Source organism: Mytilus trossulus, chromosome 2 (assembly GCF_036588685.1).
Source record: "Mytilus trossulus isolate FHL-02 chromosome 2, PNRI_Mtr1.1.1.hap1, whole genome shotgun sequence".
NCBI lineage: Eukaryota > Metazoa > Mollusca > Bivalvia > Mytilida > Mytilidae > Mytilus > Mytilus trossulus.
The window spans coordinates 100,722,340-100,744,643 of record NC_086374.1 but is presented as its reverse complement, the minus strand read 5'-3'; the positions used below and the strand labels follow the sequence as shown (position 1 = coordinate 100,744,643).

Sequence of the window (22,304 nt, the reverse complement as noted above, 5' to 3'; positions counted from 1 at the left end):
CCCAACAACGGGTTGTCCGATTCATCTGAAAATTTCAGGCCAGATAAATGTTGACCTGATAAACAATTTATTCCCGTCAGATTTGCTCTAAATGCGTTGGTTTTTGAGGTATAAGCCAAAACACTGCATTTTCCCTATTTTCTATGTTTAGCCGTGGCAGCCATCTTGGTTGAATGGCCGGGAATGGTCTGGTAATTTTGAGTTGTGAAAAATAAATTCTTAAAGAAGAAGTATGTAACAATTGTCAAATTGCACAGAATATCGGATATTGTGAGACAAGGAATAGATTCACCATGACTGTATTTATTTTACAAGTCAACATGTTGTCTAGCCAAACTATATTTTAAATTCCAAGATAACAAAAAAATCCATTCATTCAATTTCAAATAAGAATATGAATGTACAATAGTACACAATCGTGTAAACCTTTGTATTCAAACTAATTCTAAGTGACATAAATCCGTTAATTTATAATAACGCGGTATATACTTGACCCCAAAGCAAAACATGCAATAATGATATACAAATGGATACATTTAAATAGTATTGGCATAATAGATAGCCAAAAAAAAGTACAAGCAAAAAAATATGAAATGCTCAAAGTTCCTGACAACATGCTTAGAGTGATTGGACTGTTAATGTTAAACGCCTTCAATATTGTAAAATCGAAGTATTTGGCAATGCACAAACTTCCAGCGCACATGATTCCAATGCAGAAAAAAAAACCAATAGAAACCTTTGATCTTGTTATAAGCTTTTAATCAGCGAATTGATGCTATTTATATTAAAATATACAGTTCGAATACTTTTTCTTTTAAGATTCAAATCATTGCAAGCTTGTTAAAATGAAGTTTTGTTTTTCAAAATATTCCACTCTTAGGAACACCTAACAAACCGTTGTTGAGTCTCGAAAGGTAGTATCCACTTGAGGCTACACAGTCATATGCCAAAAGTTTTTCGACAATCAAAAATGCTTTAACAAATTTCTTATTAAAATGAAAAGAAAAAACATCGGAAATGGAATTCAATTGTTACGTTAACACTGCTTTCTATAAAATACAAAATATACTGTAACAATCAGCAGCAAAATATAGAAAAGAACACTTATACAAAAATATAATAGAATTATTTACAATACAAATTCTCGTTAATACAGGGTGCCGACATAACATGTTCATTCATTGCCAAATATACAATTTTCGGACATATCAGAAGTGATCTATGCTAAACAATATATACATTATACATAAAAACTCTACAACATATATTAATATATGATATAAATAGCAGGTAAATACATGTTAATGTGCATTTTTCAATATAGGCAGAACTGGTATCTGATTAATTGGTTTTGTTTCTTTTTTCCACTTCATTCGACGATTCTGGAACCAGATTTTGATTTGCCTTTCAGACAAACACAATTCATGTGCTATTTCTATCCGTCGTCGTCTGGTTAAATATTTGTTATAATGGAATTCCTTTTCCAACTCAAGAGTTTGGTATCTGGTATAAGTTTGTCTTCCCCTTTTACTGTTTAATCCTGAAAAAAGTATAAATTAAAGATTCCAGTATCACATGACAGTTATATGACCTTTTAACGACATCAAATTCTCCACCTACTGCCGTAAAACGGAAGTAGCTCCTCCTTATTTTTATGTTAAGAAAATTTCTGGTAATAAAAACGGGAAGTTTATATGCCGATCAAGTCGTAAATGTCACTTCATAAATTGTGATACAAGCTTACTCACTTCACTGAAGAATTCCTATAAATTTTCTGTTTTAAATGCAGTGAAATGAAATAAATTTCCGTTTTCCTGATGAATGAAATCTCTATAATGACAGAACAAGCAGATTTTATTGCAGGGGGATCTTAAACCTGCTACGTTTTGTAATTAAAGCTACAAGTTTACAGTGTTAGAATTGGACATAAAATCGTTCCTATGATATAACGGTACAGATCTATAAAACATAACATTATCAGTTCTGTATTGTTCCAGATGAGGCTTTTCCGCCTCTTGCACAATGTAATAGATTCTGTCCATTGTTGTGTTGTAATTTTATGGGTTATTGTTCATGGTTTTTTAGATATTGCATTAATGCAGAATTGTTTTTATTATATTAGGTTACCTGGTACTGCTGGACTGTTAAATGTGTTATAATAGGTTAAAAGTACTTTTTAACTGCATTGCTCTGTCTTTTCATAAAATCTGTTCATATTTTACTTTGTTTGATGAAATTAAAAACAAGGAACTGTTTTGAACAATAACGAATTATTAAACGAACAAAAAATGGCAAAACATCAGGGTTATGAAAGATCTAATGGCAGAACAACATCGAAGACAATGCAACCCATTTTTTAAACTTCGTTTCACATTTTCTAATTAAATCTAATTTCAAACAGAATGCTGATTTAAAGTCATATGACTTTCCTGTACCAGATTTTATCACATATTGCATGTACCGTTTGTGAACCTCCTGATAAAAATGTGTCGGATTGAGTATAAATATTAGTTTCAATCCGCAATATTTACAAGTTTCCCCAAGTCAGGAACCCCGTAAGCCGATGTCATATGAATGTTTTTCATTGTTCGTTGATTGCAGAACTCTGATTATTTCTGTAAATTTTGTGAGACTATTCACCGTTTTTATAGGATAGAGACGATTCAGAGTTTGACATTGTGGAAAAAACACCTGCCTATTGTTTAAGGGTGTAATATAACATATGCATGCTTTGTATGGTTATTGTTGTCGTTGGGTGGTTGTCATTGACGTATACTCCGCATTGCCTTGCATTCGTTTGTACTTATAAATGTATAGATCTCATTGTTATTCAATGATAAACTTGACATGCTATATTTGTACTTTTGGAATTTTTTTTTTTATTTTTTTTTCTTCTAGAATAAATTAAAGTGCCATGATTTACTGAGGAAGTAAATTACAATCTGACAAGCATAACTGATATTTATTGGCTGGCTACATGTCAGCAATTGTTTCAAGACATTCCAATCTAAACACAAGTTTCGTTATGATGTCACAGATCCGTACTTTATTCCCAACTTGTTTATTGTGCCTCCCTACATTGCGGTGCGCCCTTATGATTTAGCATATTAAATACAATTAAAGGCGTTTCAGTAACATAAAAGAAGTCTTCTTTATTCTTGTCTGTCACCGACAAGAATCTTCACTTAAGAACGTCTTTCTATCGCTATTTACCACTTCGAGACCATGTGTACTTTTAATGTAATTCATGCCAACAAGACATTTTTAAAGCCTGGTGGTTTAGTGCAATCACTGCAATAGTCTATTCACACTACTGTGATTTATCTGTGAATCGTTTATAAATTGTGTAAACAAACAAACGAACATCCAATAATGGTTGATAGTTTCTAATAAGACTTTAAAAGGGTATAGGAAAAAACAAGTCGAAGAATGCAGTCATATCACAAAACACAACCCAGAAAACTAAAAATTATGTTTGACAAAAACATGTTTCATATAAGTCAAGGTAAACTGAAGCATCGCTAAAGATGTTACTCTACGTCCAACTTACCCCCGTTTGATTTCATCCAAGGGTACATACGGCGTGTCATAGCATCTCCATCATCGCTCTCGTCGCTATTTGGATCTACTCGTAAGTTATTAGTCTTTGCGATGGTACTTTGAACAGTTGAGTCTTCTATCCTACGAACAGCGTATTTTTGCCCCATAGAATGATATAAAGTTCTGTCCAACTCTTGATTACAACATCTTTGATTTATTGCTGGATCATAATCCATTGATTCATTAGTACCATTGTCAGACGGGTTTTTGATTGTCTGTTCACGATATTTATACTCACTGTTCAACCTACGGACATATGAATTATTGCCCGGTCTAATATCATTGTTTATAGTCGGGTGAAATTGATAGTCTCTGTAACTTTCTGATATATTTCTGTCGTTCAAGTGATTACAGGAAATATATTTATCAAACAGATTTTGTTGAAGTTCTGTGCTTCCAAAAGTGCTCATAGCGGGAAACATTTTACTCTGGTGCCATTTTCATGTAAATTATTTCGTATTATCCAATTCCTTGTTCATTGCTTATCCTCAAGTCCTGAAATGAAATGTTTAGATATGTTTTAATTCATTAGAACCTTGATTTAGCGATTTTTATTTTGTTCAGTTACAAGTTTCAGAGCTGTATCGCACAGACCGTCTCTGTTGTTGGGGACGTTGACAATGTAATCCGTCAAAATATTGAAGCTACGTGACGAATGTCGGGATTCGGTATTGCAAATTAATTCCTCACTTTCGCTCGGGCAAAAATAATCCGGAGTATAATGCCTATCCATGTTAAAACTACAATAAAGTATTGCTTGCATCAATTATTTCGATTCTGATTTGGACAATTAAGGTAACTTTTATGTCCGATGTGAATAAGCGTAGAGCCATTGTTTCAATGGCTTTTCAATGAACCTCCCTTTTTGTTTGTAAAGAAGCAAATGACTGGCACTGAGATTTATTACGGGGAGCAGTATTGAACAGCCAGCATGAACGATTGTCGTATCTAGGTCAGATATATATTCCAAATTCAACACATTACAGTCATAATAAATAAATTAGTAACAACATGTTCATCATTTAAGAGTTTAGAAGTGTTTTAAGTTAACGAAATATATTAAATGCATGCCAATTTGATATAATTCGTTATTCTGTAGTAGTCCATATACGCATGTTGAAAAAAAACAATTGTTGGGTTTAGAGCATGGTTTTATTCACAAAGCGAAGGAAGTACGTCATTTTATAATAGTTCATAACATCTGCAATGTTTAAAGAGATTGATCGATTGATAGTTTTTTGTTTAACGCACTTTCGGTAATATTGGCATAATCGTAGTGTCAAGTAATTGTATTGATAGAGGAAGCCGGACAATTCCTAGATTGCTTTAAGTGTTCAGGGCGTTCCTTGTTAAGACTGATACATAAACACTACTAGAATACACCCAATATATCGCGGGTTAATGACTGAATTAAAGTATATAACTATGTGTAAGCCTTATTTTAGTATTAGGATTGTCATCTAATAAAGTCATTGCGATTATAAGATGTACAGTTGTCTCTGCTTTCAAAAAATCTTTCTGTTTGAACCCGTCGACCTTGAACTTATCAATTAAAGGTAATATTAATTATTTGGAAAAACAAAAGGGCCTGGAATGGCCTAAATTAGTTATAAAAACAGTTGAATTCTTTGATTATAACCCGTGCATATAGCAAAATATTCGTGGTGCGCCTGGCCCAAGACCACAATTAATGACCCCGCTTTTCGTTATAGTTACTTTTAATTAGAGTGCATTTTTTCGAGAAAAAAAATCTTTCCCTTCCTCGCTCATTAATTAATTTTTTTTTGGTGGAAATTAAAGAAGAGAGGTGAAATATTTTTTTTTATTTTGCATTTTAACTGATTTTGTATGTTAGGCCAAGCGCAAAAAGGTAATATTTACAGTTTTCGGAACATCTCTTGACTTGTAAATAGGGGTATGGATGTGTATTGGCTAAATTTGAAAAAGTGATTGGTTCAATCTTTCTGAATTTTGAATATAAATTTGGACTAGGACTACACATTACACACACAGAAATGAAATTGACAAAAGCGCATGGTGCAATTTTTTTAATGATGCAATGTATCGTGGTATGTGGCCGCCTGTCAGTTGCGGAACGTACAGGTGATTATACTATTGGTATCGGTATCGGATTCGCTCCGGAACTTGTTAATTATCGGCAATAACAATTATGTGGAAAACAAAAGTGTCTGGAGTGGTGTAATTTTTAATCAACACCATTGTCCTATATTAACCATATATAAAGGTGATTCTTCTTTGATTTGTCGTTTTTACCCGATGACGGCAGACAAATTGGACCTCGTTATTTTAGTATTATAGGTTCGAATCATAGTTATATATGGACATCGACGTCCTCTATATTCAAATTTAAGACAACATATTTATTTGTTTGGAATATAATCAAGAACAAGCGTTTATGTCATAATGATTGAGTTTATTGTGGAACTGTTTGTATTTATCTATAAAAAAAATATACACTGTGAAAAACGTTCTTAGAATTTAAACACTTGTGATACATGTTTAGGTCTAAACGTGTTTAGGATTGTGTTTAATTTCTAAACATTTTTCAGTAAGCACATAATATTTAAACATGACGTGAATTTAAACACGTTTAAAAATGAAAGTGTATAAAAATTAAACACATTTTTCTAAGCTAAACACGATTCTAAACACAATCCTAAACACATTGTACTGAGACACGTTTAGATCTAAACATGTCATTAAAAGTGCACAAAAGATGTGCTTAGAATTGTGTTTAGGATCTAAACACCATTTTTACAGTGTACAATATAATGAAACTTTAATCACAAACATACTTGCAATGCTATAAAAATATATGCTATATTTATCGCATATCTTTTAGAATTCCCTTTTCTAAATATAGGTTTTACTGAGGTCAACAAGGAAAAAAGGAAAAATGCATCCGGTTCAGCATCCTGTCTAATAGTTCTATATTAATACACTGAAAAAGTTCTGTGGGCTTTGTTAAATTTTTGTCGAATCTTTTCCAAATTAAATGTACTGTGCTTATTTAAAACACTTGGAATTATCAGAAGATGAAGTAGAAATTTAAAGAATGCAATCTGATCATGTTAACTAAAAATTTAACTATTTTTTTGTTTTTGGGTATTATCATTGTTTTGGGGTCATTAGCTGTACCTGCATGTAAGTAAACTTGATTACAGGAGGGAAAAACCACATGGAATTCACTTGCAAGAACAATTTGGGTAATTTTCTTGTTGTTAATATATTGGGATACCTGCTCAAATTTTAGATATATATAAATCCTGCAACTGAAGAGAAGAGAATGCACAGTAATAAGTTTAAATTTTGCAATGTAAACAATGAAATCTGACTTATTATTTTGTTCCTTGAGTAAATTATGGAGAACTACCATACCCAATCGAAAATTGCGTCCTTAATCCTGCTGTTTACTATTGAACATAGGCTGATCTAGGCGGGGGGAGGGGGGGGGCTGCCCCCTTTCTTGGGAAACATTTGGGTTGATTATATATAGGGAATCACTGAAGCATGATTGGAGAGCCCCCCCCCCCCCTTTTTGGTCAGTCAGCAGGCCCCCCTTGTGAAAAGTCCTGGGTCTACCACTGTTGAAAAAGATTCAATAGTGAGGTTTTTGGGAAGTTAAGCATTTATTTCTGATAGTTATAAAAGCACCCCCCTCCCAAACAATTTATAATCTATTTTCTTTTCTCAAAATTAACAGAATGCCACAGGAAGATCTCAATATAGCACTTACATGTACTTTATTGATGTTGGCTATTTAATTCTCTGCCTTTTTTCATCAATTTTATGCATAAGCAGTGTATTTTTTTTAAAGAAAGATGTGGTGTAGCCTCGACACTCAAAGTTAAAAGAGTGCAATTATTCTTAAGATCTTTCCGTAGGGTAGCAGTTCTGTTCTATATTTTATTTCCCAAATTGTATACAAACTAGAAGAAAAAATGGGTAGCTGTTCCTGTTACTAGAATTGTCAGCATTGCATAACAACCAAAACCGTATATATATCGTCATTGGACAAGAAATGACTCAAAATGCAGTTTGTAAAGAATGTTTATTTCTTTTTGGCTTCATGAAATAGGCCAACTTTAAATGGTACCTGTGTAAAAGAAGACACTTTACCATACACACACCGTCCAATAACTTAATGAGCCTAGCTAAAAGGGTATGTTAAATTTATTTAGGTGGTGACATTAATTTTGCTCCTGATCTCAGGCTGTTATGAAAAAAAAATCCTCAAATTTGGCTTACTGGCTTATCTAGTTAGATTTGCAACCTTTAATGTTGTCTGTTTAAAATCTGATATTGAACATAAGCCGTCACAATTTTTTTTCCCAACTAGGCCGCAAGTTCGTTTGAATTGTTTTACATTGTCATTTCGGGGCCTTTTATAGCTGACTATGGGGTGTTGGCTTTGCTCATTGTTGGAGGTGGTACGGTACAGTGACCTATAGTTGTGAATTTCTGTGTTATTTTGGTCCTGTGTGGAGAGTTGTCTGATTGGCAATCATACCACATCTTCTTTTTTATAAGCTAAATTATGTCGACAAGTCTATAAATTTTGCACTTGATCACACATTATTCATCCCCCTTTTGTTTACACTAGCAATCCTTTCGATGTCGTCCTCTTTAAACTTACTTTTGACTGCATAATCCTCTTATGTGATTTATATGTTTTATACATTAAATTTAGCTTTTCCTAATTAATACATGTATGGTGTACCTTTTTATATCTCTTTCATTTGGAGACATTTGAAATGCCATGTCCCTTATGTCTAAGTTTTAAGCAGTGATTGAAAATTATGCCATTTATTTCAGTTTGTTTTCTTATCTCATGAAAGTTCAATATTTCCCTTGTAGCATGTTTAGGATGTCAGATGCCCAAATAGAGATTCAAATTCAAGACCAGAACAAATTGTAACACGAAAAGGAAAATATGTGAATGGAATTTATTGTGAAATAAGAAGATGGTAGAATGCTTTGATTTTCAAGAGCTTGAGGAACAGAATGGAACAATATTGTTTTAATTTCGGTTAGTTTTTAATGAAGATATATCATTACAAAATAGCCTTGTGTTTTATAGCACTGCAAGATCATGGTTGTCATACTTATACTGAAAGAAATACTTAATTGAATATATATAGGTAAGAATTGGCTTTCTATTTCGAAATATGTGCAAAAGAATAAAGTAAATTTTTAATTCCTGCCTCCTTTTAATGCATTAAATAGTAGATTTTCTACAAAGAATAAAGTTGGGTACTAATTTTTAAAGGTATTGCAGTAGACACCAGCATGATTACACGTTACAAATCAAACGAAATTTATTCTGAGGTTATAATCTGATCGAAGAGAAAACAAACGTAAAGGAAAAAGAAGACAATTTATGACGTTTTAATATGTTCAGTTTTGCAAAGATCATTTAGGAATGATTGATTTGATCCACAGTAGGCCATGTTGGTGTAGATATAAGCATTGTTACGCCCTTAAATGAAATCCTGTCCAAAAATGGGTATTTGATAACTTTATTCATAATTCGCTGTTTGTCAACTTTGAAGCCGGCGCCGGTCAATTTTATGCTTAAATATTACGTTTATGATCATAGCGCCACGCTTCTAAAATATTTATCCTTTTGGACTTGATGCTGTGTTATTGAATAAGAAATTAGATAAGCTTTGAAATCAGTGAAACTGATGTGAAATTGATTTGCCTAAGTAAAAGCCTATGTTTACGAATGGTTTTTAAATGACTGAGTCATTGCGATCCTCGAATAGTATCCGATTCAAAATGTTAGTTAGGTAGGACGATTGCTACATTGAAGTATCAACGAAGTAACCATAGAGTTAATTCGTATTACATTTTTGTGTCCTTTCAATCTCGTATTTATCATTGTTTATCTAAAGTGCATTGAAATCAAATGTTAGTCGAGAAATCATTTAATCAAAGTATACGTTTTCAGTTATACAAGATGTCGCTTTTAGCACCTAAAGACGTAATATAAGGATTATTATTTTCTAAATGACTGATTATTGGCAATTCATAAAGTAAGAAAACAACGAATTGCATGCCCGATTTCTCCTTATTTGAATGTCTGCCATTTTAAACTTTTGTGTGTCACGCTCACGTGTATTCAAATACCTTTACTGCTTTCTTCTAGAAAATATAAAAAATTGTTGATTAACTAGTATGATAGTGCTTATACGTTTAATTGTAAAAACGTATCACAACAATACCGAACTCCAATGCAAATAAACAAGGGAGGCAATACATACGCTTTCAATCAAACAAACAAATGAAACTGCCATATTCCTAACTCTGACAACGACATATCAAAAAAGAAAAAAAGACCAACGATTAACAACAGTATACAAAACACAACACATAAAATTAAATTCTGAGCAACACGGGAATCATATCAGGTGCTCCGTAAGCGTAAGTTATTTAAGTAATACTTTATTCTTGTAAGTATAAGACTTAGTGCTACTACTAATTTTTCACGTAACTTTTTTTCTTCAGAAAATTTCCTGTACCAAGTCAGGAAAATGGCCATTGTGACATTATAGTTCGTTTCTCTGTGTGTTACGTTTCGGTGTTGTGTCTCTGTTGTGTCATAGTTCTCTTATATTTGATACGTTTCCTTCAGTTTTAGTTTGTAACCCGGATTTGGTTTTTTTCTCTATCGATTTATGCATTTGAATAGCGGTATACTACTGTTGCCCTTATTTGTGTCCTTTTGTTTGTGTTGTTTTGAAATGCTTTGTATATTGGGTTTTCTAAATGTTTAATTTTAAAGATACTTTGTGATTTGGAATCAACTATAATACTAGTGTCATTTCTATATTGTATATACATCTTTAAAACTCGCGTCGATATTGCCATTATTCATCATTATTAATGTTATTATTATTATTATTATCATTGCAAAATAATAATACCCACAGAAAGTTACCAAAAATAAGCGTGCAATACATTTATAATATTGCACTAGCGCAATAAATCTTCAAAATTCATGACGTCATCAACGACAAAATCTTAGTTTAAACCAATTTTAGTTTCCAATATTATATTGCCATTCAATAAAAGGGTTATAGCATGAATTTTGGGGAATATTGTCCCTCTTAGAACATATATTGCACTCGCAAGCTCGTGCAATATAAAATTCTACTGGGGACAATGTTCCCCAATATTTATGCAATAAGCCTATATTATTATTAATATTATGATTATTATAATTATTATTATTATTATTATTATTATTATTATTATTATTATTATAATTATTATTATTATTATTATTTATATATTATTAATAATAATAATTATTATTATTATTATCATAAACTATTTATAGTTATTTTAATTCATTCTTACAATCATTTAAAAAATTTCAGTTAAAAATTTAAGATGTAAACAAACACTTACATCTATACTTAATTCAAGTGTTAATTTATATATTGAATAGACAATTACAACATTAAAACTCTATTTGACTCGTAAATCTTCTCACAGTTCTTAAACGGTGATTATCATTAAATTCAATTTTATGATGATTTTCACCATAAACAACAATTAACACTCAATATAAAGAACAATTTTGTTGATATATTGTTACTTTTGGTATCATATTAAGTGTTGTAAGAACAATAAAATTTATGTAAGCGCTTTTGCTACCAAAATAATTGATTGCAAGGTCACTTAAATGTTTTGGCAAACGCTTTTTTCTAAACCTGCAGCGAATTTAGTGTTTGGAACGTCATAAAGATATCATATTCCGCCACGATGTTAAAGTTTGACGTTTTTAATTGATCTACGACATGCGGCAGTATGTAAGCAATTATGCAATCATAGATGGTTTTATATTTGGAATGCAGATCAGAGACAAGTACCAACTTCAAAATGCGAAACTCTTGATCATAAGAGTAGATGGATTGAAGTATTTCCATCATAATTGACAGATGCTGTTTTAATTTATCTAATCAGATGGCCTAATTTGTGAACTCTACGAACTTACCAGTTGTTCAGAATTGAAAATTGCTTTATATAACTGCATCTGTTTCTGTAGAAAACGAAAAGTTTTAAAAATATCAAAGGGCTGATGAGAAAGAAACGAAGAGTCAAAAGAATATAAAAAAACTGATCGGAAAGAACCGAAGAGTCCAAAGAGGGTAAAAATTCAAACGGATGATGAGAAAGAAAGAACATAATATGTGCAATTGTTTGAACTAAGTACAATAAACAGTTGCTCAGAATTGAAAATTGTGTTTTATAACTGCTGCATATGTTTCTATAGAAAACGAAAAGTCAAAAGAAAACCAAAAGGCTGATGGTAAAGCCGAAGAGTCCAAAGAATATACAACAAAATGATCGGAAAAGCCGAAGAGCCCAGAGAAAATCAAAAGGCTGATGGTAAAGAATCGAAGAGTCCAAAGAAAAAACTGATCGGAAAAGCCGAAGAGCCCAGAGAAAATCAAAAAGCTGATGGGAAAGAATCGAAGAGTCCAAAGAATATAAAAAAACTGATCGGAAAGAGCCGAAGAGTTCAGAGAAAAACAAAAGGCTGATGGTGAAGCCGAAGAGTCCAAAGAATATACAAAAAAATGATCGGAAAAGCCAAAGAGCCCAGAGAAAATCAAAAGGCTGATGGTAAAGAACCGAAGAGGCCAAAGAATATACAAAAAACAATTATCAGAAAAGCCGAAGAGCCCAGAGAAAATCAAAAGGCTGATTGGAAACAATCGAAGAGTCCAAAGAATATAAAAAAAAAACTGATCGGAAAGAAACGAAGAGTTCAGAGAAAATCAAAAGGCTGATGGGAAAGAACCGAAGAATCCAAAGAATATATATATAAAAAAGATTGAAAAGAAAAGAGTCAAACAATCAAAAGGCTGGCGTACTAAATTATAATCCTGGTACCTTTGATAACTATTTACAACAAAATTGGACCGTTTTCATTTAGAGTTCACGCTTTTGCATGCAATTACTTATTTTGGTTTTAGTTTTTCTTATTTCTTAAACGACCATAAACAATTAAAAGTGACTTCAACGTTCTGTTAATATCTCATCAGGGTATGTTTATAAAAAGAAAAATCCATGGTCACCACAAAATTTTCAGCAATAATACTACAATAAAATTAACGGTACCAATTTTCTTGCACCAGATGCGCATTTCGACAATACATGTCTCTTCAGTGATGCTCGTGGCCAAAATATTTGAAATCCAAAGCTTATATAAAAGATGAAGAGCTATAATCCAAAAGGTCCAAAAAGTAAAGCCAAATCCGCGAAAAGAATCAGAGCTTTTCATGAGGGAGATACATTCCTTAATTTATAATAATTTCTAATATTTTGTAACAGCAAATTTTAATAACACAAAAAATCCGTATTTTCATGCCAGTACTGAAGTACTGGCAACTGGGCTGGTGATACCCTCGGGGACTAATAGTCCACCAGCAGAGGCATCGACCCAGTGGTAGTAATAAAACTATACAATAATACAAACTATATTCTTATAAATTATGAAAAAGTTATCAATTACTGCTGGGAACATTATATATACAGGCAATATATAAGTTCCTGTTCATTATATGAAATTCCATATCATTTTGGAGTAAAAGGAGAACATATTTGGTACTTCGTCAAGCGTGTGCTAATTTGTCAAGAATGAATTTAATTGGAATTGACATTTTTGAGGATACGAACCAGTAAAGGGGTCATTTTGGTACATAACACATTTAGGGTTTGGCTTTTGAGATCAATAACAAGACAGCAAATTTGACAAAGCATTTCGTGACTTTTGCCCAACCCGAGGAAGAAGTCTACGAGTTGACTGTCAAATAATCATTCTAAGTATGACGCCACGTACTGAGATTCGGCGTCCAAACCTTTTAAAAGTCAAAGTTTGAAGTTATTCAGACATATATACCTGTCAATTAAAAAGAAATGTGTCAATATTTACAACTAACATTTATATTTTTAAATTCTACATTTGTATTTGCATTCTGATAAAGGGAATGCATTGGCAACAATGCGTCTACATTATGACAAAAGCAAGCTGAAGTTTTTAAAAGTGATATTAGACGAAGAGAGTATTGGTTAAAAAGAATGAAATAAGTAAATTTTCGCATTGCACTACATCATATTTATATTATCTATTTAGATGTGTAAGCCTTTCGAGTAACGCTAATCCGTTTAAGCAGTGATCTATTCCATGGTCTTAATGTTCAAAGGGAAAAAACTCGTATAATTTAGGAACTGTTATTTATCATTATTTGTATCACTCTATCAACGATAAAAGTTTGTGGCTTTGTTTACTTACTGACATTTATGTAAAATTCATAAATTGTTATTATCTGTGTTTTACTCAAATACCTCAATATAATACGATATGTTACATATCAAAATAGATGAAATCTATTATCATTATACACAGATACTATTTCGTGTTTTCTTTGAAAAAGATCTGCAAACAATATTGTTTATATACTATTATTTAAACATTGAAGAATTCAAGTTTAAGCATTTTTGTCATCCATTTATAGATAATTTATCTGTCTTTACGCCTTCACGCGACCCTTTTTCATTTTATTTGTTTCAATTAATTTAAATAATGTTAATGTTTTATTTGTGTTCTAAACTTAATAGCCCTGAACTTAAATGTGTCCAGTTGATAATTAAGCAGGTAAAATGATCATATAAAATGTCAAAAGATTATTTATGTTGGGCATTTGTTTGAGAATTATCTGACATTATACTGCACTAAATTGGCAATAAAACGCCAAAATTGTTAATTTATTAGCGTCCATAATACTAATAAAGGATCATTTCATCAAATTTCCTCATTATTTTCTTTGCTTATCTTGAGAAAGGTGGTTTCGTTAAAACAACTTTGGTTTAAACTAGGAATAAGTTCGATGTACAAATGAAATGTCCGTTGATGTAAGTAGACAATTTTTTCTCGAAGGAAAGGAATTTTGCTTTTTCATAAAGAGTAGAAAGGTTGGGGTTTTGAAAATTTCAATGTCTAGCCGAAAGTTCACATTTATTAAACATAAATTAACAACAAAATTGTCTTTGTATTTATTTATCTAAAAACATAAGACACAAATATTTGGCAACCACGCTACAATGTAATTCGAATTTTCTCAAATACATGTAGTTAAATTTCATTGAAGTGACTTGTGTTTATTTTTCATAATTGATAAGCCATGTCATTGGAGATATATATATTTTTTAAAGCGATACTTTTGTAACACGAAAACTTTTATATCCTCTCATTTTCGTAATTGGAAGATTGTGTGTATACATTTTTAGAAAATAAAATCATGAAACTAAAAAATATTTGTATAACTGGTGAAAAGGTGTGTTAGTTGCTAAATTTTTACAATTATGTTAGCTAAAATACGAAATGAAATATTTATTGCTTCTATAAAAAAAATAGTTTGTGTTTACTAGCTACTGTGTAAAGTGTTTTCTACAGTAAACGTTGCTAAATAATACTTGCCTTATTTATTATTTTCATACGATACAATTTGCTCATGTTTTTTTTTATTAGTCAAGAAATTTTTTGTGTATTATAAACAAAATATTGTTAAATAGATATAGGAAGATGTGGTGTGAGTGCCAATGAGACAACTCTCCATCCAAATAACAATTTAAAAATTAAACCATTATAGGTTAAAGTACGGCCTTCAACACGGAGCCTTGGCTCACACCGAACAACAACCTATAAAGGGCCCCAAAATTACTAGTGTAAAACCATTCAAACGGGAAAACCAACGGTCTAATCTATATAAACAAAACGAGAAACGAGAAACACGTATATATTACATAAACAAACGACAACTACTGTACATCAGATTCCTGACTTAGGACAGGTGCAAACATTTTTTAAAGTCTATCAACCATAATATATTATTCACCAGTTATGAAAATTTCCTATCGGTATTTCTGTTGTTCGATTCGAATAACTTGCCTCTTGAAAAAAGACAATAATTTTTAATTTACTGCCTAAGCTCTTGCAGCTAGAATATTTTAAAATAAAGTAAAAAGTTGAAATATGCGTTCAGTTTTTGTTTTCATTTACTGAGTGTTTTAGATGAAAGAAGGCCGGGAGAGTTTTATGGGCCATAAAAGAACAATGCTTAATGGATATCTACTGTTTAATGCGTTTTCCGTGGCGATTGGGGACTAAGTTTGATATATTTATGACTTTGTGTTCCGGATTTAAACAATTGCACACTCAAAACTCCTTTTGCTTTTATTTCGCTCACGTAGACAACGAAACCCGTACAATCCGGACATTTTCTGCTGCAACAGTTTTTTCCTTTTGATGTTGTGATTATTTTGTTTTCGTTTCCTTGACGCCCGGAGGAGATATGTGCTTAAGTCTATTACATGTTTTTTTCCTCACCGGACAGTTATCAAATTGACAACATGCTGTGAATTTCTATCAGAAAATGAATGATTTTTTCAAGTTACGAAACAGGAGATATTTCTGGATGTTTAGATAAATGATTTTTAGGTAATTTCAATCAGGGTGGTCAGAAGGTATACTTTGTAACCTAAAATCAATTCGGTATTTTCAAATACACGTAATTGAGAAATTGAAAAATAACAAAATTGAAAAGCAATGCATTTTGATTATTTTTTGTTAATTTAATGAAAAAATATACGTAGATCTATCATGGTATCATGTACATGAACTTTTGATACTTCAAAAAATGTTTTTCTGTTACAAATTACTATGTATTTTTTTGTGTGTATATATGGTGCCAATCAATGTCCCTTGGTTTGACAAATGAATAATCTTATTATTATAATCTTTTTTGAATCATTTAAGTTTCAGTTCCATTAAAAACAGTCAATATTTTACAATTAACTTTGATTGAAAAATACTATACTCATGCCAAATACATTCAAATGATAAAACAAATAATAGTTTCAAACTACGCGTAATTGAGAAATTGACTATATAACAAAATTAAAAAGCAATGTATTTTGATAACGTAAAAAAAATAATACAACGCATTTGTTTTTTCGTTTGGAATATGACTAGCAAAGCAAAATTTATCAATCAATAATATAAAAAAAATAAAAGTATTACAAATTCTTTAATTAAAACAAGATAATCGAGAAAATCTAAATCTCAGATTTAATACGTTAACAATAAATTATTTAATAAAATATTCTATTATGATATTGATACTTTAGTCATGAATTCAATTCAAAAACAGAGACAACACAGAAATAATATATTTATATTATAGTTTAACAATGATAACGAACATACCAACAATTTTCTCTCAAAGTTATTTATTTACATGATTTTTAAATAATAATGCTCAATCATTTTCCGAAAAAAATTCGAAACACAGAAATAAAGCAATTTGAAAACTAAATTAATGAAACATAATCTAGTAAATACAATTCTTGTTTTTTTATTTCAAATTATTGATTTTCTTAAGAAAATGAGGAAATGGCAATACACAAATAAGTCTTTTCTAAAGCTTATACGTTATTTGAGCGAATATGTTTACAATCTCTGTAGTTTTAGGCTATTGGATCAAAAACTGAAAACGACAAAATGAAATGAGTTAATGTTATGTTTAAATCGATTTCATTAGAAAAAATTATAATTAATGATTTTTGTATTACCGATACGCATTCGGATTGCCATTTTGAAGTGAAATTTCTATCTTAAAAATGTATTATAGGAAATAATTTAAGAAAAGAAATGTCTTACCATGTTTACTTCTCGGCTTACTAACAAAGGCTCATCTTATTTCCCACGGCACTATGTATACAGTATACATTTGTTACATATGCTTACTCAGTGTGAAATGATTTTATTTTGAAATTATTCTCAAATTCTAGGATTTGTTTATAACTTTTTATTGTTTCATTTCTCAAATTCATATCACCAGTAGACACATAAGATAGAAATAATAACGGGGTTGTTTTTTTATTTCAATTTAAAAAATAAAATTGTATTTATTTCCAATGACAAATTCGTTATCTAAGGGAGATAACTTCGACAGCCTTAGAGACCACAAAACTCAAACAAACTGTTTGATCCTTGTCATATATTTATTATTATTGCAATGAGAATACATTTGTTATTAATATTAATGTTCTATAATTACATTTATGTTTTAGAAAATTATCACCATACCCTTTTATTAAACATTTACAAGTTTGAACGTATAATTTTTTTTATGTATTCAACAAAATCAACATAATCTACATAAATAGCAAGTGAAAATTTGAGCAATGAACACATAGCATTATATCGTGATGAATAAAAGTTGACAACGAAAGGGATACCCGTGTCGTTACTTTTTTGGTTCATCTGTATGTCGTTTATTATATGAAGAAAATAATAAAGAGCATATTGCGCATCAAATTAGCCACAGTACTGCAGCACCTCAACTAAAAAATAACTTAAACTCGTTATATAAAAATGAAAGTGTTTCTCTTTTTTTATATATATAAATATATCTCACATCATGATCTTCTTTTTAGCAAGATATATAAGTGCTTGCCCTTTGTTATTCTGATCGGTTATAATTCTTATATTCACTGTTATAAAACACATATTATCATTAATTTTTATCGCATTTATATATATAAATATATAATCTTTTATTCTTTTTTGCTTCTTTACTTTTAATGGTTTTCATATATGCATGGTTTTGTTTTACCAGGTATACTTTTAATCACTTTAATAAGTTCCGTAGACTAAGCATTCCAACTTTACAGTATTTAGGTTTTTTTTTTTTGAAAAGCATTTAAAACTGCTGTGAAAATTTCCTTAAAATACATACATGAATTAAAAAACGTAATAAGATATTACCATTATTTTTAGGTTTTACATATACGTTTTTTAATTATGTGATTTAGGGTTAGTGTTAATTACAAACCAATGCCAAATAAAACGAATACTGCAACATTTAATGTCATGAGAGACTCCCTATAACGGTTCGTTATTGAAGTTAAATTAAATACATAATTTTGAATTATCTGTTTGATTAAATGGCATATTTTGCCGTTAGATTTTTATTAAACAATTGAGAGGTTTAGCTAGATATAAAATCAGGTTAAATCAACCATTTTCCATCGTTGAGAAAATGCCTGTACCACGTTAGGATATGACAATTGTTATCCATTTCTTTTATGTGTTTGAGCTTTGAATTTGCCATTTGATAAGGAACTTTCCGTTTTGAATTTTCCTTGGAGTTAGGTTTTTTTGTGATTTTACTTTTTAGACCTTTAGTAAAAAGATACAGCTTCACTTATCATTAGATCAGGGTTTGGAGAATTTGACAACAAAAAACTTAGCTAAATTCTCCCCCAGTTTCTCCTTTAAAGGCAGGACTCTCTGAGACTGTGTTAACGAGACTTTCCTAGGACTAGGACGGGTATTAGGGTGGTCTCACGAAAAATCGTAATTCTAATAAGTGCATAGAGTTTCAACATGTGGGCTTAAAAAGCATATCTTTTAAAGTTGCTCCTAAAGTTAGGACTACACGACAGGCGTCTTATGATGGTTTTAGGATAGTCATAAGTCTATTTATATGAATTACATTAACTTTTAATATTAGTTTTGCCAAAAAATATTCAATTATTATTATTAATTATCTATTCTCCATTTTCAATCTCATAACTGAATCTTTATGGGTTGAATATCAAGAATGCACGATTTTATAATTAAACCTTATTAAAACCGATTCAGTGAGAAATTAAATTCAAATCACTAATACAACACAAAATGTCTAAATTGTATTCTTTTTTTTTCTCAATTCTGTATTTAATTTTTTTCTCAAATCTGTATTTAATGTTTCATACGTATATTGGTGTCATAAATAGATTATTTATTTTAATAACATTCATTTTTTGTTATATGTTTGCAAATCATTTTGTAAGCCATTGCTGGTGGACGTTTCGTCCCCGATGGTATCACCAGGCCAGTAGTCAATATATCAGTGTTGATATGAATATCAATAATGTGGTCATTTTTATAAATTTCCTGTTTACAAAACTTTGTAATTTTCGAAAAACTAAGGATTTTCCTATCCCAGGCAAAGATTACCTTAATAGCCGTATTTGGCACAACTTTTGGGAATTGTGGATCCTCATTGCTATTCAACTTTGTACTTGTTTGGCTTTATTATTATTTTGATATGAGCGTCACTGATGAGTGTTATGTAGAAGAAACGCGCGTCTGGCGTAATTTATTATAATCCTGGTACCTTTGATAACTATCTTATTTTACTAATCAATGTTTAGTAATTTAATGGAAAGACATACATTTTCATGAATTTTTCAATAAAATGATGTTTATATTTGAAAAGTGTAGGATATCTTTGCTAATGTCATCCGCTAATATCTACGAGATATGTCCTAATATATATCTCATGACATGTCTTATGATAGCTACGTTAAACTGACCCATTCGGCAGTGTCAACTAAACTGTCCCAGGACTAGGACGTGCCTTTTGATGGTCTTATGACACATCGCAGCACCAAGACAGGTTAACGAAAGTCTCTGGAAATGCGATATGACCTAAATTTGGTCCTACAGTTAGGATATGTAAAAAAGTTGCTTAGGAAAGTCCTAAAAGATACGATGTGTTAAGTCGAAATAAAAATAACAAATAACAACACAAAAGGTCATAATTTGTATTCGTTTTTTCCTCAATTTTATTCTTCAGTCAGCATTTGAAGGAGTTATCTTTGTGTTGATATTATCCCATGTTTTCTCCTCAATTTTATATATCATATATGTATATATTAAATAGTAGTAATATAATAATAACAGCATAAAATAGAAAATTCAATAATAAAAATATTTAACTATTATAATGTTATTAGAATTTAACAAAATATCCGATAATATATGGGTTTTCAAAGCTCTTAAATTTGATGCGTTTCCCTCAGTTTTAGTTTGTTACCCCAATTTTGTTTTTTATCCATAGATTTACGAGTTTTGAACAGCGGTATAGTTCTGTTGCCTTTATGTGTTACATGGTTTTAAGTTTGTAAACAAGTTGTTCTATAAAATACTTCTAGATATAGAAAAAAAAAGGAGCGTTATCCATCAAAATTTGAACACAATGTGTTTTTTTCTAAATTTTATTTGTGCATTTGTTAATAACAATCAATATATATCGTTTTGGTTAAAGTATTTTACTTTAAGCGGTATATAAACAGTCAAAATAATAAACCCATAACCCCTTTTATCATTTAGTAACAGAAAAATAATATTGTTTGTCTTCATGTGAACATAGTTTTAACTAATAAACATTATTTTCTATTTTCAGGTCTATCGGGATCTTTAACTCTAGATATCGTCTAAGTCTTTGATTTTTCATGATTTATAAAAATTCCGATACTTCGGATATGGGATAGACACTAGGAGGAATATATCATAAAAATACCTGTTTATACTTTAAAAAATCAACAATACGGAATCAGCATTATTACTTTAAGAAAGCTTTTGGTGATTTACTGACAATAGACAAAAACATTCCTAAAACAAACCAAAAAAAACATTGCAACATTTTGATACTAAATAAAGAGACTGTACCGTCACATTTCTTTACAAAAAAAAATACAGATGAAGATAGAAAAGGAATTTTGTAAAAAAATTACTTACGTTTATACAATATTAAAGTACATTGCAAATTAAGGCATCAATAGTTTACTGCTGTTTGAAAGTCATAAATCGATGGAGAAAAAAACCAAATCCGGGCTACAAACTTAAACTGAAACAGAACAATCAATGTTGCATCAAACTGAGGCAAATAAGACATTTTTTGATGACCATCGCCACTTTGACCAAACCACAAATGTCAACTTCTTTTTTTCAGTTTTAAAAAGTTCCCCGATTAGCGACATTTTGAACATTTTTTTTCTTTACTTCATTATAAATAGATTATGAGAATAAGTCCATCTTATTAATTCTTTCAATTAAATAAAAAATGTTTGACAATATTTATTAAATGTTCGTACATTTATAAGTATTAGAAAACATCCCAAAAACGGATATTCTGCAATATTTGATTCAGGAGAAGGTGAGACAACTCAATTTCATATTTTACATCTCAAAAGAGACATAAGCATCATAAAAACATCAACCCTAATGCACGACAGATAAGAAAAAGGAGACAATGGAAGTGTTTAACGACCATGCCTGACAAAAAACATATTGTGTTTACCAGTTATACTGCAAGACGTCTAACAAACAAAATGGTGCACCATACTCTTTAGGTTCACTTTGGGAAAAAAATCAGTTGAGCTCCACACAGAATGTAAGAATTTCAAATGAACAAATGTTAGAAAAAAAAGTTCTCAGTATAAGCCACCAATGCGGCTAAAACTACATAACGACAACATCTGCATCGAGATTATGAGAAAAAAGCAAAACATAGACAAGAAAACAAAATTAATTTAAGAGAAAAGAAAAAGGAAAGCATTTAAGTTTTAGTAGCTCTTAAAACTAATTTTTCAAAACTCTTTCAAAACTGATCAACGTACTTTTAACATATATCTTGTATTATTTTGCGGGAATTTCTCGCTACATTGAAGACCTGTTGGTGACCTTCTGCTGTTGTTTTTTTTTTTTTTTTTTTTTATTTGGTCGGGTTGTTGTCTCTTTGACACATTCCCCATTTCCATTCTCAATTTTATGC

The 22,304-nt window shown here is 30.6% G+C and overlaps 1 protein-coding gene across 3 annotated transcripts in view; it reads right to left on the bottom strand.

Moving 5' to 3' along the window:
- Window positions 1–341: 341 nt before the first annotated feature.
- The window catches only part of LOC134708543 (homeobox protein Hox-B6b-like), a 51,763-nt gene continuing 29,800 nt past the window's right edge, over window positions 342–22,304 (bottom strand). For 2 of the 3 annotated variants that reach the window (XM_063569172.1, XM_063569173.1), the window contains 2 exons: window positions 3,551–4,095; window positions 342–1,540 (listed from right to left, as the gene is read on the bottom strand). In XM_063569172.1, coding sequence (XP_063425242.1) covers window positions 1,302–1,540; window positions 3,551–4,022 — 711 coding nt within the window. In that variant the 5' untranslated portion in view covers window positions 4,023–4,095 and the 3' untranslated portion in view covers window positions 342–1,301. Of the gene's footprint in view, window positions 1,541–3,550; window positions 4,096–17,356; window positions 17,487–22,304 lie in introns of those variants that run through there. The other variant, XM_063569171.1, reaches the window with a different exon arrangement.